Raw genomic sequence first — 17446 nt, 5'->3', positions numbered from 1 at the left:
ACAGTAAACAGCACAGCTCTGAAGCAGTTGCTTCCCAGAGAGTCTCTGAGCATTGCTAGCTATATTTTTTTTTTACAAGACTGTTAGAGAACCCATTTATCCATGGTGTGGTCCCCCCGCAAGCACACTCCCTGTAAATGCTGGAAAAAGAATGAAACCAAAGTTTTGACTTTCAATACAAATCTACTGACTGCTGCAGAACACGGAAATTCTTGCAAATAGGCAGAATCCTGGTATAATACCTCTTGCAGTCAGGTACTCATAGGGAAGCTTGATTCCTCTTCAGCAGCCCAAGTATAAATGCATTTTCTGTTGAACTTTTTTTTTCTTTTCTCTTTTTTTCTCTTATTTTTCTTTCATTCCCCCCTTTTTTATTTTTTCTTTCTTTCTTTCTTTAGTTTTTTTTGCCCCCCTTCCCCTTTTATCTCAATACTAGCAAATATCAAACAGCTTGGTAAACTCAAGATCTAGTTTTTCTTTAATGGAATCCGAACACCTTGTTAGCACAAGCCTATTACCATATCACCTAAATAATTGTATTATATCCCTACATTCAGCTGACACTTTAAAGACAATTATGTGGCAGGCATTTTCCTGATGATATCAGTGTAGTAGATTGTGAAGTGAAGCATGGCATGATACCGTGTGTTTCAGGGAAACAGCATTCATGTGGATTTTCTTGTATCTTAGCCACCTCCTTGTAACTGACTTCTTTTACGCCATTACATTTCACAGAATCACAGAATGTCAGGGATTGGAAGGCACCTTGAAAGCTCATCCAATCCAATCCCCCTGCCGGAGCAGGAACACCCAGATGAGGTTACACAGGAAGGTGTCCAGGCGGGTTTGAATGTCTCCAGAGTAGGAGACTCCACAACCCCCCTGGGCAGCCTGGTCCAGTGTCTGTCATCCTCACTGAGAAGAAGTTTCTTCTGAAATTTAAGTGGCACCTCTTGTGTTCCAGTTTGTACCCATTGCCCCTTGTCCTATCATTGGTTGTCACCAAGAAGAGCCTGGCTCCATCCTCCTGACACTCACCCTTTATATATCTGTAAACATTAACGAGGTCACCCCTCAGTCTCCTCTTCTCCAAGCTCCAGAGCCCCAGCTCCCTCAGCCTTTCCTCACACGGGAGATGCTCCACTCCCTTCGTCATTGTCATTGCCCTGCACTGGACTCTCTCCAGCAGTTCCCTGTCCTTCTGGAACTGAGGGGCCACAACTGGATACAATATTCCAGATGTGGTCTCACCAGGGCAGAGTGGAGGGGAAGAAGAACCTCTTTCGACCTACTGACCACCCTCCTTCTAATCCACCCCAGGATGCCATTGGCCTTCCTGGCCACAAGGGCACAGTGCTGGCTCATGGTCATCCTGCTGTCCACCAGGACCCCCAGGTCCCTTTCCCCTACACTGCTCTCTAATAGGTCATTCCCCAACTTATACTGGAACCTTCATTTCTATGAATGAAGACGGGCTCTCCACCATTTCAATACTGTCCCTGCTTTGTATCACTGCATCATAGCAGAGAGACGTTGTGTTTCTTTCCTTAGTTGCTAGATGCTCATTTTGGGTTTCTTTATTGACCATCTTATACCAGCTGCCTCTTTATCATCTCAGCAATTGAACGCAATTGGCAATCATTCTTTAGGGACTCTATGTATTTTCCTGTTGCAGGTGAATGTCTTCACTCACGGAAAATGAAAAGGCACGTTCCTTGCCTGAGAGGAATTGAGAGACATATAATCATTCCTTCAGAACGATGGTTTTGTTTCTGCATTTTGAAGATTTCTTGTTTTCTCTTGATGTTTTATATGCACAGTAATTAATTAGCATACTCTATAAGGGATCCAGTAAATAGGTAAAGCTTTGTTACTTGGCGTGACTGGGGTAACAGAAAGGTTACTGGCTTTTCACAGTACTTAATTTCACTGTCTTTCTGAGAGTTACTCCTCGAGCGGACAGCAGATAAGGCTTTCTCTGGCTGACTGAGTTCAATAAGGCAAGGTAGGTTATTTAGTAGAAGATTCATGACTGTTCAATACAGCCGATCCAAAGGAGGGCACTTTCTTTCCAAGTTGTGAGTGTCCACAAAAGTCATCAAGCTAGCAACTCAGCTTGTTTACCCAGTCACCGTGGGACCATGGGTACTTAAAAAAAGGCAGGGGGAGACAAAAAAAAGCTCAAAACCAGCAGTAACCTAAGCTCGTTGGTAGGATGCTGCCCTCTACGCTTCTGAACAGACCAGATTTATCATGATAGTGGGAATCAACGTAGCATGAGTGAATGCATTTTGACTACTAAAATATTTCTCTGACAAGATGATTATATGGGATCAGTTGCAAGATTACAGTTTCACAACTGAGGGACAAGTGAATGTATCGAGTAACCCCAACTAAGGCATGCAGGGCTGTGCATCTCATTGGTTTTCTTTTATTGTCATAAAGTGATGAGGCTGAAGTGTTGTGATTAGTGTGCTGTCAATAGCTAGTCTTGACCTACGTGACCATAATGAAGTGCAGTTATTCACATGTCTGATGCGATTCAGAAAGCATTGTGTGGCACCAATAATAATATTGGGTTGCAGAACATATATGGAATAAAGGCTTAGTGCTTTTTTTCCTTTTTTTTAAACAAACCTGAGAAACGTCTTTATTTCCCACACCATCTGGTGCTCATGATTCCCACATAGCAAACTTGATGCATGATGGAAATACCCTGTCATACCGACTGCAGGAAGGGCCTTTGGTGCCCTTGCACAGCTTAAAATGTGACTGTTGAGCTACTATTTGAAGAGCTTTCTTTATATATTATTAAGCGTCGTTGACAATTAGAAAAGCTAAATAAATGCAAATTATTACATTTTGACAGTCATGTTGATTAAACAATGAGACTTGGGTTTGATTTTTAGAACATGGGAACAGTCTGGAAACTGTTGCATCTTGATAGATGCACAATCATGCCAGTGTGGATATTTTTCTGAGAAAGTATGAGAAACACATAATGAGTATTTGTGTTGATGTGCATTTGGTTATTTTCATGATTTGCTTCAAAATGAAACCATTAAAGCTGGCAAATAAGAATATTAAGATTGTGATGAGTCTTTCAGAAACCATCGAGAAGAGAGCATATTTTAAATGAATAAAAACCTGCCTAGCATTTAGGCTGTGCTAACAAAAAAAAATGCAGACTTTTTTTACCGGGATGAGTTGATTTATGAAAAACATTAGGCATCTCAGTTAAGCTGACAAATTATAACACTTACCCTGCAGCTACGGAGTGATTTTCTGGATTGACATCTGCTTTTCAGTATTACAGCTTAACCAATACGATCTGTTATCATCATCTTCAGCTATGTCATACTAAAGGTTGATTATTTAGTACTTAGGTTTTGTTAATGGGCTTTTCTTGGAGAGGTGGCATTACCTGGTTGTAAGTTTGACATTTTAATAAGGTGCAGCTTCGGATTGAGCACAGTAAAAGAGACGGTTAAAGCTACTAGCATCTCCATACAGTTTGGGAGTCCTTTAAATAGTTTTCTATTATTTTTGTCTCACAACATCCTTGTTGCACTGTTTTTCATCGAAAAACTTCTAGTATATCCTTTTCAGATACCACACAGTCAAATTAGGCATACAGTAACAGACACAATAGTGTGAATGTTTCTCTGCTAAATCCCCCAAGCACCAAAGGCTGAGCGTTTACACTGGAGTTTCTAACAATGGGCAATTGATCGCAGATTTTCTGTATGTTGATGAAGCAGGGGGGCCTTATGTTCTCACCAGTTGCTTTCCAGGGAATAAATACAACATATAAGGGCAACTTCAACATACACCTCTATAGTTGCTATTCTTTCTCAAGTCTCCTCCGCACTCTCCTCCTCCGAAACAGCACATTTATTTAGTATCAAATATTTTAAAATAATTCTGCCAGACCTTACCATGCTTCCTCTGGAAAATGATGACCATGATGACTGTGAGAGCTTACAGAGCACACAGCTGGTTTCAGCAGCCATTTCTCCGGTCAGAGTTGTAATTCCCAGGAATAAGATGGTAAAGTCCTGGGAAGAGGTGCAGAAGCTCTTTAGTTTGAAGCTTTCATAGACCGTCACGGTGGGTAATATCTGTGCAAGGACACACCAAAAGCAGCAGAGTTCAGATGAGGTATATTCTATGTGGTGGTAGTAAGGTGAGGTTTCTGTAGTGGGGAGTATGGAGTAATATTCATCTTAGTGAGTTAGCACAGTAGTAGATACATCTGTTAGTAACACAAAGTTTCTAAGTTCAGCTGTAGCTTGATTGGTGCTGGTACCCAAGTCAGCGTTAAAGCTGGCAGTCGCTATTCTGAGGTGTATGCAAAGGCAGCTGTCCTGTCTAGAGTGACATTTTAGCTGTGAAGCAACTGGGCAAAGATGTGAAACCTTTCCTAACAGTTTCCAAGCACATTTTGGAGTAACAAGTGTTTCTGGAGACACAGCTGCAATACAGCTGGGACAGGCACGTAGAGATGGTCAATACTGACATACTTTGCAGAGTTGTTAGTGTTGAATGAACAGAGCAAAGCTCAGCCTGGCCATGCATGCACATGGGACCTCTCTTTCATCCTTCATGTTTTTTAAACCGTGCAGGACATTCTGCACACTTTCCTTCCTATTGACTTATCAGGCTTGCACCCACTGTGCTTTAATCAATAAAACCATACTGTAAAAGAAGGCTCCTGAAGTGAGTGGGGCATGAGAGACGGTGTCTGCTCGCTTCTAGTATTTGCTGTACTTGAAGAGCCGGGTGTAGATTCTGGTGATGGATGGTGAGACGTGGTCAGCCGGCGCTGCAGAATGCACAGGCTGCAGGGGAGCTCTTCGGGAACCCGCCGTTTCTCTGGTGTAGCGAGGTTTGCCATGCCAAAATGTCAGCTTTGCTACTGAAGGGTGGAGGAAGCCCAGCCCGAGTTAGAGGTCTGTGTGGGTAGTTAGACACTTCACCCATCCATGACGTACAGCCTGCCAACCCTCCTTTTTTCTCCAGCCCAATAAACCCAGTGAAGTCCTTCAGAGGCACCGCTTGCCTCTACCGTACGGCTAATGCTTGTTCGCCTTTCTGTGCCCTTGTCCTTTTCAGTATTCTGGAGGAGCACTCACTGCAGTAACGTGGGCCAGTGTCACTCTTATTACTTTACCCGTTTTATCTTTTGTGAAATTGAGCCTTTAGCCAGAATTGCCTGAGCTGCTGCTCCAGCAGCCGGTTAACTGTGAGCCTCCTCGAGCTCATTTCTCTCAAGTAATTTGATTCCCACGTGCTCGCTGAGATTGCTTTGTCGCCAAAAAGAAAGTGTGGAAGGGGGATGGGTGCGTATATGGGAGCTGACCAGAAATGGCATGACCGACAAAACGTGGCTTAGAGATAAAACCACGCAAAAATGTGTTTAAAATATCCCATCTCGCTTTATCTCCCTTCAACCCAGTCCTATAAAACAACATGTTTTTCTGTTCAAGAATCGAAGACACAGGGCCCTTTGTACTGGTGCAGGGTACAGAACAGGAGGCTAAATTCTGTCCTGCTTCTGCATAAAGCTAATAAGGTAATCCTTTCATTAAAATTACCAGAAATGTGTGTAAAATACTAATTAGATTTTTTTTTTCCAAGACATTTTCTGAAATAATACACAGAATTCAAGGCTTTTTATTTTGGTTGCTGAGCTATTTCCTTTGCATTGTGGTTACTTATGAGTAACTGAACACCAGTTTTCTAGATAAGCTTCTATTTAGGATTGATTAGTATGGCAGCAGTTTTCTAAATAATGCCGAATTTATGGAAAGATTCTATAAAATTGCCAGTGCTTTATCACAGTTTTGGGTAAACACCCTGCTGCAAGGAAGCGAAAAACAAGCCTGAAAAGTGAATCTTGCTGGAGGGAGAATTGTTCTGAAAATAAACCATTCAGTACATAAACAATGGTGTATCAGTTGTCTGAAATACGCATTTCTCCCTCTGCATGGAGTTCATTTTATGTCCGGGCAGATCTACCACACTCAGGATACGGAATTTCTATGTTACAAAGTTTTGGTTCGCTAGATAGGATATTACTGATTTAAGCAGACGGTCCCCTTAAAGTTATGTTATTTTCTATGATGAAAATTAGGCTGTTGAAAGTCCCTACTTTGAGCTTCGTTAGTGTTCATTAGTTTGTGTCATAAGACATATGCTTTGATAAGATCAGCAGCATTATTAAATGTCATAAGAATGTATTTACCCAGTGGCAGTATCCCCAGTAACACTTGTAGGCTTTTAGCTAATTTTCCATCTCAGACCTGGGAAAAAAAGAAGATTTAAAAACATTCTTTATGGTGAAATATATGGAAAGGAAGCACATGCTAAATGTCAGTATTACTCAGACATTGGCTATTTTACATGCTACTCTTGCTAGATAGTTGTCATCTATCACTTTGAAACAGGACACGTGCTGCTGGACAAAACCTTTGCGGAGTCCAGTTCCTGGAACAGGGAGTGATGTTTTAGGGATGTGGCTCAGGGTGGAGGGATTTTGGTCCTTTTTGTGTTCTTCTCTAATCTAGCAGAGCACAAGTTCTGACAAAGGGTTAAAGAAGGTACGAGTTTGGAGGTTAACGTGCCAGGTCAAAAAGCTGGACACATCCACTAACATTTGCAGTGTCTGCGTTTCAGTTTATGGTGCGAGGGGTGATGCATGATGTAAAAAATGCTGTATGTACACAGCTGTATGCCGAATTTCATGACTGTTTCTGTCTAGCCCCGTTGCTTGATTGTACACTGTGCCTGCAGCTCCACCTCTTCAAAGACTGTTCTATTAATCTAACCGAATGAGCGCTATTCATACAGCTTATGGGGTTTTATTTTTAAATCCTCACAAAAATGATTTGCTGCCCTCAAGTTAGGAATTTAAAGGAAAATTAAATTAAGGCTGCCTAAGTAATGAAAGCATCTTTAGATTTGATAGATAGAGACCATCAAAGCAAAAAGCCTGTATCCCTGAAAAGATTTTTGATATTGTTTAGTGCTGGGGGGAGTTACAGTTGCTAGTATATCATGCAGTATCAAACCTTAAATTCATACGCTTATGCTTCATGAATTCCTTAACTTCCAAAGTTGCTAATTATATTTTAGGTCATAAATTAAGCGATTTCTAACTCAAACATTTCTATCCTTATACGGCCTGTGGCATTAGGGTCATAGTGTTGTATAGTTTTGCTGACAGATGGATTAAAGAAAGAAAGCCTTAGGAAAGCCCTTAGGGCTTGAAAAATGTCTGATTTCTTTCTTGCATGCCATGAAATGTAAGCCTAGTATTTGTTACTGTGATATATTGTGTTATATTGTTGCCTGCCTAGTATGACACATGTATAACTCTCTATTGTTTCTACTTTTCTTGAGCTGTGGAGTTTTCCTAGAGTTTAAAACAAAACCAAAAAACCCCAAGAAAACATGACAGACCCTATTTACAATTTGTTTACCTCGGGGAAAAAGAGTAATTGATGTCACCTAAACCCTTTATTTTATATAAATCTGCGAAGAAGTGAATTGGCCAAATGTAATCCCAAAATAGTCCAAAAATATTTTAAAAAAGAATCCAGATTTTTGTTATATGTGTATAAAAATGTGTGCCTTTTACTTATCTCTCGTTCCTTCTGTCTTTAGGTTTTCCAAATGAGCCTGCTGCTGTCATTGCCCTTAACACTGCTAAGGAATGGTTAAGCAAGAATTACAATGAGGTATGGAATAAAATATAAATTTCCCAAATGGTCTTTGATTCCAAAATGCTGAAAAGAGTAAACATAGGCTTGAGCCTTGAAGTCTTTTACTATTTATTATTTAGTCTAAGACAAAGGAAATCAGGTCGGGACAATATAGCCGGGGAAAGATTGTTATATTTAAAAGCGACGCTGGAGTTGACGGGAAATACCTTTGTTTGAAACCATACTGTGCGTTTCCTGTGCATTGTAATCTTTCCTGGCAAAGCAAAAGACTATTCTCTTCCTAAGCTCTTTCTGAGCGTCAGAGTTTTTGTGTAACAAGGAGGAGATCCTTGGAAAGGAAATGTATATTGCAGTTGTCAGTGGAAAGAGCCACCAAAGGTCAGTGGTGTCCAGGGGTCACTTTACTGTAAAGAGCAATATGGTAGTATTTTCTTTTTTCTTCCTTTTTTGTTTGTTTGCTTATAGTTGAATATGGCTTTTCCCTGTAATGCTCACTAAATATGTGACACAACTGTGAATTTTTAACAGGACTGGTGGTCTTCCAGTGACAACACGATGGTGATTATTTTTACAAGACAAAAAAAATGCTTTCAACAGAATGATCTCCATATCTCCCCTTTTTAGCGTTTGTCTTTCTCTGGTCAGAGTTGTTAGCAGGCTGATAGTTCCTAGTGTTGAATTGGTGAAATGCAACAGAGAAGTGGCAGAACAAATAAAATAGTCATGATGGTCTTAAACTGGAGATATGCCTGTTTCCTCCTAACGACAGCCAGCATTTCAGACAGCTAGAGTTGTTCGGTATTTTTGTCTGAAAATACTTAACAGAGTATCTAGTGGAGAAGTACTGGATACAGGGACATAATTAGTAGTATTTTTCCTTCAGCAATATATTCATGGGGCCTTTTTTATGTCAAGAGGATGTGATACGTGAGGGTTTTATGTGCTTTGTTTTGTTTTTTACCGACTTTGAATTGGAAGGAAACGCTATGTCAAGATTTGACTGGTAAATTGAGGTTTTCAAACCTGATTTCTGAAAGGTGGACTAAGGAGCGTGTGTGTGTTTGGACGCTGGTTCTTTGTGGCGCTGAGCTCTTGGTAGCTTCCCGTGACTTAGGGATCCAAGCAGCGGAGCAGGGGTTTTGGATGGACAATCTTCATTAGCAGTACGGGTGTCTAAGAGTCGTCAGCCAAGCTCCGGGCTTATATTTTGGGGAGTCTGGTCTGTTAGTATGTAATTTTAACCTTTGAATGGAAGGCTGGAACCTCTGTGTTTGCGCTGCTTTGACATCTTATAATTTCTCTTAGTTGCATTTTTACCATATCATTTAAACATGGACTAAAAAAATATTTAGCTCCAGAAGTTAAGCTGTTCTACCTCAAAAGCTGAATATGTACTGGATATACACCTGCTCGTTACTTTTCTCTTAGTGGTATTACAAGAGTCCTGACTTCATTTGGTAGGCTCCCCATCAGAAGTGTAGAAGTTTTCTCAATGAAAACTATTTTCTGAAGTATTTTGCTCTATAGCTCAGCTATTGCTTCTCAGCTAGAAGACAGCTTTTGCTTTGAATATACACTTTGAGTTTTGCCTTTATCTCCTTTTTCTGCTTCTGGCCTGGAATTTCTCACACACCCTGTGTGTCACCTTTGCCTCTTTCTTACTTTTAATTAGCACATTGCTTCCATGTATTTCTGGTTCCCTCCATAGACTTCAGGTGAGTTCCTGCCCTTGTCCTTGCAAAGCTCTGAGTCTGTTTAGGAAGAAGACTTGAGGCGCGCAGCAGATGGTGGTTGAAGTGACAGAGTTTATCATACATGTTCTTGGCTATTATTTGCATTTCAATAATTTTTTCTATACTTTGACACGAGTTTGCAAAATGTCTCTGTCTTTATGGTTCGCACAAATTAACGTAAACTATAAACACTGAATTGTGCCTGATTCCTCCTTTCTCACTCTCTGTAATGTATTCCCTTCTAATTCTTGACCGCCCAGCTCTAAACCTCCTGTCTTGATCCTGACAAACTCCAATTGAATCTGGATTATTTTTAAATAAGTAGCTGTGGTTTACAATGTTTGGACAGTGAAAAGAGACCAGGCTGCCCTGACTAGAAAACAATTGTAAAAAATTATCCTACTGAGCTTACATCACAGCTGTTTTTTGAATGTGGACTAGTATAGCTAATAGTTGTTACATTAAATGTTTCCTCACAGCCTGAATCCCAAACTCACCAAGTTGAGGTGTCATGCTGTTTGATGCACTTGAAGATGCACGTGTGATGCATTTGATGCAATTATTGCATATTAGCGAGAACGACAATTCGGAGCTAATCCCCAAGAGCTTTCGTTAATTTTAGAAGGCAGTAGAGTACTATAGATTTAGTTATCCATAGCTTTGTATTTTCCTCTACAAAGCTTTCCTTCTTCATAAGGTTTTTCTGCAATCTGCTGGCTTGAATTTTAGACTGTGGCATACTAGTATGTTTTATATGTCATAAATAGGTCAGAAGCAAAATAAAAATACTTAATTCTAATGAAGGAGCAGTAATTTATGCAGTGAAAGGGGTCTTTGAGAAGCATGGATTGTGCTGTTTAGTGCATATGGCAAGATGAGCACAGCTCATCTGGTTTAAATGAATTAGTGTAGTTCTGTGCCAGGTGTCTATCTGATCCATTTTATATCGTGCACACATACTCCTTTGGATTAAATTTTGGGCTGTGAGTAGTAATATTATACATCACCCAAACTTTTCCAGAAGTAGCTCATCGTACAGCAACGGAAATGAAAGAGACTTTGTGTGTCTCAACAATATAATCCACTCTTAGTGCAGATCGCTGTGTAGCATAGTCGTTTCTATAAAATTCTGTCATAAAAGACAGAGCGACTCCCAGGACACCCACTGGATATTTAAATTCACATGTTCTAGACTGGGAGCACAGCTTTTAATGATTTGCCATGAGGTTTGCCATTTTCCTTTTTTTCCCTTGTTTGGTTCCTGTTACTGCTCACCAGACCCGCTGTGCTGTCAAAAGGAGTTGGTGTGTCCTGCGAGCAGCCTCTGCCAATCGAGAGGCCTCCTGCACTTTGGTTGTGACAGAGTTCAATGAATCAAAGTCAGTTCCTTCCCTCCATCCATGACCATGAGCCAGCACTGTGTCCTCGTGGCCAAGAAGGCCAATGGCATCCTGGGGTGGATTAGAAGCGGGGTGGTCAGTAGGTCGAGAGAGGTTCTCCTTCCCCTCTACTCTACCTGGTGAGACCGCATCTGGATATTGTGTCCAATTCTGGGCCCTCAGTTCCAGAAGGGCAGGAAACTGCTGGAGAGAGTCCAGCGCAGGGCAACGACGATGCTGAAGGGAGTGGAGCATCTCCCGTGTGAGGAAAGGCTGAGGGAGCTGGGGCTCTGGAGCTTGGAGAAGAGGAGGCTGAGGAGTGACCTCCTTAATGTTTACAGTTATGTAAAGGGTGAGTGTCAGGAGGATGGAGCCAGGCTCTTCTCGGCGTCAGCCAATGATAGGACAAGGGGTAATGGGTTCAAACTGGAACACAAGAGGTTCCACTTAAATTTGAGAAGAAACTTCTTCTCAGTGAGGGTGACAGACACTGGACCAGGCTGCCGAGGGGGGTTGTGGAGTCTCCTACTCTGGAGACATTCAAAACCCGACTCGACACAATCCTGTGTAACCTCATCTGGGTGTTCCTGCTCTGGCAGGGGGATTGGACTGGATGAGCTTTCGAGGTCCCTTCCAATCCCTGACAATCTGCGATTCTGTGGTCCCTTCTCGTGCGATCTGACTCGGCTTTGAGAAATCCTGTGCGGTTCTGCTCCTTTAGTCCCAAAGATGCTTGGCAGCCAATTGTCCCCTAGGTAATGCTTGATACATGTTGTCCTAAGGAAGTTCTAAAACTCTTTGAGTGTAGGATGTGAATGGATTGATTGAATTCGATAAGTTTTAGTACAAGGTCGAGATCAAAGTGATAGCCTGCTTGCTAGGAAGTTTGCCTACTTAAAAGTACCCTTGGCAGAAGGTAAGGTAGGATGGTAAGGTGGAAGGTAGGATGGAAACCTGACAATTTTGTAAGCTTTTGTTGTGCTCTGCAGCAGCAATGCCTTATCTGCCTTCCTGCATCCCAGGAAACTGTGACAAATTTGTGAAAGATAAGGCGATATTGTTGTTTTCTCCTCTCTACCTTGCTGTAGTACTTCTCTCCTTTGATGCTATAATGAAGATTTTATCCATACTGATATTAATTTAAAGTAAATAAATCAGTGGTTATATTCCTTAGCCTGAGGGCCTGAAAATATAACCTAAACTACTCCGTTCTTGCAAGCTGTGTTAGAGTCCTACAAAGTTCTCTGCCGTAGTATTTACAGGAGAAGTGATTTGCATTTAATAAAAGGTTTTCTTGTCCAAGTCCATTGTTGTGTTTGACCCCTCAGGTGTTTGCATAAAAACTTATTAGCATGCTTAACTCCGATGTCACTCAGATGAATGTCTCATTACCATGCAAATGGAGTTAGCTCCTTCCCGAGGTTAATTGTTACAAAGCAACACAGGGAGAGAGATCTATTGTAATTTACTGAACATGGAACACCAGCCTGGCAGGGCAGCAGCCATCATGGTCTGGCAACCTAAAACTTGACTACCCAAAGTCCACTAGGGAAAACAACAGTATTGTAAGTAATGGTTTGGGCTTAGCTGTATGTAACACGCAGCGCTGTTCTGGTCTTGAAATGGAACTCTTAGCCAAACTAATTTCTGGCCATGTTTTACACCAAGGTCTGCTAACTTGCAGCCAGAGGGCAAATCTAGTTTTGAAGCTGGTAAATGGTGTTATACTGTAAGCGTAGAAATCCCTTGGAGCAAACTCACAAGAATGGCCACAGTCAGCATTACTGGGTTAATTTACTGCAGACCACCTAGGCTATCTCTTTAGCAAACTGCATTTTCACATTTCACAATGTGCTCTAGAGGTTTAATAGAATTCTTCAGAGCACAAAATAGAGTTGGATTCCATCCTTTAGGAAATTATACACTAGGATTCATTTAAAAATGCACATTAAGCTCTTTGAACAGTTCACAATGTTTCTTTCTGGGATAATTTTGGCAAGGTCTGAGATATTGCCACCTGATTTCCCATAATGGTATCACAAAAGAATTGTGCGATCAATGGTATCACAAAAGAATTGTGCCATCTTTAAATAATGGACCCCCCCCCCCCCATTTTTGAGGATGGTAGGGAGAGGCTTATGTTTGGTTTTTTTGTGGTGGCTTATCTTTGAACATTTGCAATGTTAGAAATTATTTGCTTTGCTTCAATACTATGCTGTGTTTCTCAAAATCCTGAAAAATAAAAAATGCTCCATGTATGCCTTACCTTATGTCACTAACATGAAAAGCCTCAGGACTTTTTCACTGCTCAAGAAAAGACTTTAATTTAACAGCACATTTAGTTCAAAGTATTGTTCTTGCTCTTGCACAATATCTCACAACATTTATTACGCACCCCGGTAGAACAACCAGGAAAGCGAGATTGCAGTATACGTTCCATTGAAATAACTGATGGAAATTAAAAGCACATAGTTGGAAAATAAATCAGCACATTCCTGATTCCTTTTCATTAGAAGCACTACTGAAGAGAGACTTTTCCTTATGTTGCCTGAAGTACATGAGATTTAGGTCCCTGTGTTTCAGCGAGCCAGTTATCCATCATCTCACTGCCAACAAAAATATCTGTCTGTTTCCAGCAAAACAGGATGAGCAAAATGCTGGCACAGCTGAAATCAGTGGAACTCTGTTTTCAGTGGAGGGGGCAGAATCCCACTTTTTATACTCCTCATGACAAAAATTTTCAGGAGGAAACACCTGGTTTGTCAAGTTGGGCACAACACAACATGAGCAACCTGCACCTGTGCTACATTTTGTGCGGTGCTTCATCCAAATCACGGTGATGTTTTCCGCTGTTGAGATAGTTGAAGTGAAATTACCTTTCCTGTGCGCTGATTCCTGTACATGTGCCTTGGTGGCACGCAGGGGTTGGGCTGGTCTTGCTGAGCTGAGATGCTCCCTGCATGGGGACGGGGGGTGTGACCAGGGGACTTTTACCCTGCTGATAGAAAGCTGCTGGCGCAATTGAGTTTCTAAGGATGGGGAGGGGGCATAGGAATTTGAGGAAGGGAGGATCCCTGATGAGAAAGCAGAGCTTCGGGGATTGTGCTGGTTTCCCACAGTCCTCATGGAGCTCCTCACCCTGATACTGTGGTAAGCAGGTGTCTCCTCCTGGTCAGGAAAGACCAGAGAAGGGCAGTGAAGGCAGCAGCTTCCTTAAGGGGGTCTTAGATAGCCAAGGGAGGACAGGACCACTGTGTGGGCTGGAAGACATGGCACGGGACCCTCAGGAGATCCAGTGGCCTCCAGAGGGGTATCTGTGTGCCAGGCAAGGCTGTCCTGATCACCTAAAGTGGTGGTGGGTACCGGTGCTAGTTTGGAGAGGTCCATGTTCTGCTGGGCAGCTGCTGCCTGGGAGGACAGAGCAAAGGGTTTCGCTGCTGTTCTCTGTTGCACAGGGCAGCATAGTGCAGGTGTGCCTTTGTGAGCTTTTAAGAACACTAGAGCTTTATTTTGGGATGGAGCAACCCGGTCACGACTTTGTGTCATGTGCAGCTCTCTGCAGCTAAGCATGGCACCCCATGGTATCCATTTGGGTACCATGTTCATTTGACAGTATCTATGTGAGGCAGCATTGTATTATGTAGCAGGTGTAATAGGCCAGATTAGGAACGTTTCTCATGCTTCAAAAGACGGGTTGAACAACTAACAAAGAGTTGTTTTTACCTCCTGAGCCCATGAAAACATCAAGGAAACCCAATTTCGGTAGATCTGCAAACTGCTTACCTGAAAGATTTTTAAATTTTTATTCTTTTTTTTAAATTTCTCTTTTCCCTTCCCTTTGGTGGTCTCAGCAACATAATTTTGGCTCATCATTCTTCAGAGGCAATTAAACAAAGTGGCATCTTGAGATGAGGTCTTGTCTTTATCTCTACAGAAGGATGCAGATGGGAGACAGTGTGTCTTGGAAGATGTTGTCTGATGCAGTTTCCTTTAATGTAACTTCAGTTATATTCCCCTAGGCAGATCAACTAAGTTTCTACATTATTCAAAAAAGTAGGGGAATAACTGGCTGACAAGATTTAATTAATGAAAGCAAATCAAAATTAAAAAAAAAGAAAAATTAACTAATGCAAACAACTCCCCCTAAGATAGTATTACTTTTGGTTTTGCTTGGGTAGTTTCCACGCTTACAGTTTCACAATTGTCAACAAAAGTATGTGTAATTTTGAAAAAAATATATGTATTTATGCCTAAGGTGATATCTTTTATGACAAGTTTGGGCCTGCAGTGGCATGTATTTATTTTAGAGTATATTTATTACTCAGAAATAAAGCTCTGAAAGTACAGGTTTTGATTGAAGCCACTGACAGATTCTCAAGGACAATAAGGGTGCCAATAAAATTCAGGTGGCTATTTTGGTAGCTGTTATATGCCAGTATCATTTGATTAACATAATCTCCTCCCTTCCCCCCGCACGATTCTCTTGGGTAGGTTAAAAAATGATCTCCTTTCTATTTCTACATTCTAATTAGGTGGTAATCATATGCTGCTCTGATTGAAATGAAAATCAGCCATCATGCCACTGTCATCTCACTGAAGTCGAGGAAAAAATGCTTTTCAACTTGTACAAAATTAAAATTATTTACTTGCTCTGTGTAGCTGCTCTTTCCCTGGGCTCAAAGAGATTGTGCGGTCCCCAAAGCCCAAACCGAACTATCATCCCAACAGACAAGTCTTTTTCTGAAATGATAAGTAAGCTGCCAAGGCAGCCGCGCTTCCTTACATGTTCTTCAGACTGCTATTCAGGTAGAGGGCTGATAAAGCAAAGCAGACAAAGCCCGTATTCATCACACGATATGTTATTTATTAAACTTTAAAAGCCTTTGTTATTTTTTGCTATAGCTATTGAGAGAAAGGCAGGAAGGTGTCCCTCTTGGAGAGAAACGTTAGAGCTAGAGAAATGTGATTGCTGTGGATGTCCCATGTGACCGATGTCCTATGTGTCCAGTTTCTATGCTACCCACTTTCAACCAAAAAATAAAAGAAAGGGAGGGTGGGAGAGTTGGAAACGTGTCTTCCTGTCACCCTTTCACCCTAAAATTTCTTGGGGATCAAGCAAACCCACCTCTATGCATAGTGTAGATGTTTTCAGTCCATACATCTTTGTTAAGATTTGTACGCACTTATTGAACTGCATAAATAATGACTCCTGTAACTATTACAGCTAATGAGTGTCAGTAATACAAGACAGGTCTCTGCATGGGTTCTTTTGTGTTTACACTAGTTATCTATCTAATAATTGAAAATTGTCAAAGCATTTATTCTTTTTATCTTTACAATTAAATGGTGGTTATGATAAGAGCTGAATAGCTCAAAAAATGTACATACATGTTGCTAAATTAGCAAAATTGTTGCTAGTACAGGGTTGAGATTTTTGTCTTGTTTCTTTGAATATTTTTTCTCCCCTTCTATTTCTGTATGTTTGGAGGGGCCTGGCTGCTGTAGTGAGCCGTGTAAAAATACCTTAAGAGTAAATAGAAACAATGTTACTTTCCCCCTCCCCCCTTTCCTGTTATTTCTTGCAAGAGAAAAAAAAAAAAGATCACGTTAACATCCTTTTATTTCAGTACTGGCTTTCAGCCAGAAATCCTGATAAATTCAGCTGGCTTGTCAAATCAGCCAAATGCAGAGGAGGTCCAGCCTTTGTTTTGGGAAGGTTCAGTTACTGTTGTTACTCTTCCAGACCCTCTTTTCTTTAAATTGGCTTGTGCTCCTCACCCCATGGGTATGTAGGAGTAAATAAGCAAATAAATGAGGAATAGCAATCCATGCAGCTCTAGTGAGATACACAGATAAAATACATCGTGAGTAACGGAGAAATTGCCGTTGCAATCTTTGTGTCGCTTCTGAGCTTTTCATCCTAATAAATCTGTTGTGATTTATGTTTTGCTATACTTTCATGTCTGACTGAACTGCGGCTGCGGATTACAGCTGGATCTCAGCAGAATGGAGCTGAGATGGGGTAAGAGGAAGGAGGGACAGCAGAAGGTTTGCCTTTGGCTCTCTGGAGGTTGCAAGAGGGGTCTTTGCATGAAGACAGTTTTGGGAGGCTGACAGTGGAAGCTGGCTGGTGAGGATGGGTATGGCCAGGCAGTGGATAAAGCAGGTGGCCAGCTGAAGTGTGTCCCTGATGCCAGGGACGCCACAGCTGCCCACACAGACAGCAGAGGAGTGTCCCTTTGGCCAGTGCCCAGCCTCCTGCTCCACAGCCTGCAGAGGATGTCTTGATTTGGAGGTTTCCTTCCACTGCAGGGTTTTCAGTTCTCTGAGCTGGCTTTTGGCTGGCATGTCCATCGGTCTTTGCAGGCAAGAAGTGTCTGTCTGTGTGACCTCTCTCCGAGTGCCCTGGAGGTGCTGGAGCTGTGCAGCCCAGCGTGTGGTCGGGGCAGACGGATCACGGTGCGGCGCTGGGCGAAGCCGCTCTGCTGGCACGGGCAGCGCTCCTGCCACGCCAGCCAAGAGCGCGGGCTTTGTTCTGCTGGCGCTTTCCTGGCATCCTGCAGAGCGCACGACGTCTGCTTTTTGGTGTTCTGTTTCCAATAAACTC

General features: G+C 41.9%; 1 protein-coding gene across 14 annotated transcripts in view; it reads left to right on the top strand.

Moving 5' to 3' along the window:
• The window catches only part of MACROD2 (mono-ADP ribosylhydrolase 2), an 869250-nt gene that overhangs the window by 603598 nt on the left and 248206 nt on the right, over positions 1 to 17446 (top strand). For all 14 annotated transcript variants that reach the window (XM_065059857.1, XM_065059852.1, XM_065059851.1 and 11 more), the window contains one exon: positions 7669 to 7742. In XM_065059857.1, coding sequence (XP_064915929.1) covers positions 7669 to 7742 — 74 coding nt within the window. The remainder of the gene's footprint in view (positions 1 to 7668; positions 7743 to 17446) is intronic.

The sequence above is a fragment of the Columba livia genome, chromosome 3, assembly GCF_036013475.1.
Source record: "Columba livia isolate bColLiv1 breed racing homer chromosome 3, bColLiv1.pat.W.v2, whole genome shotgun sequence".
NCBI lineage: Eukaryota > Metazoa > Chordata > Aves > Columbiformes > Columbidae > Columba > Columba livia.
The sequence above is the reverse complement of the archived record's forward strand: the minus strand, read 5'-3'. Positions and strand labels throughout refer to the sequence as shown.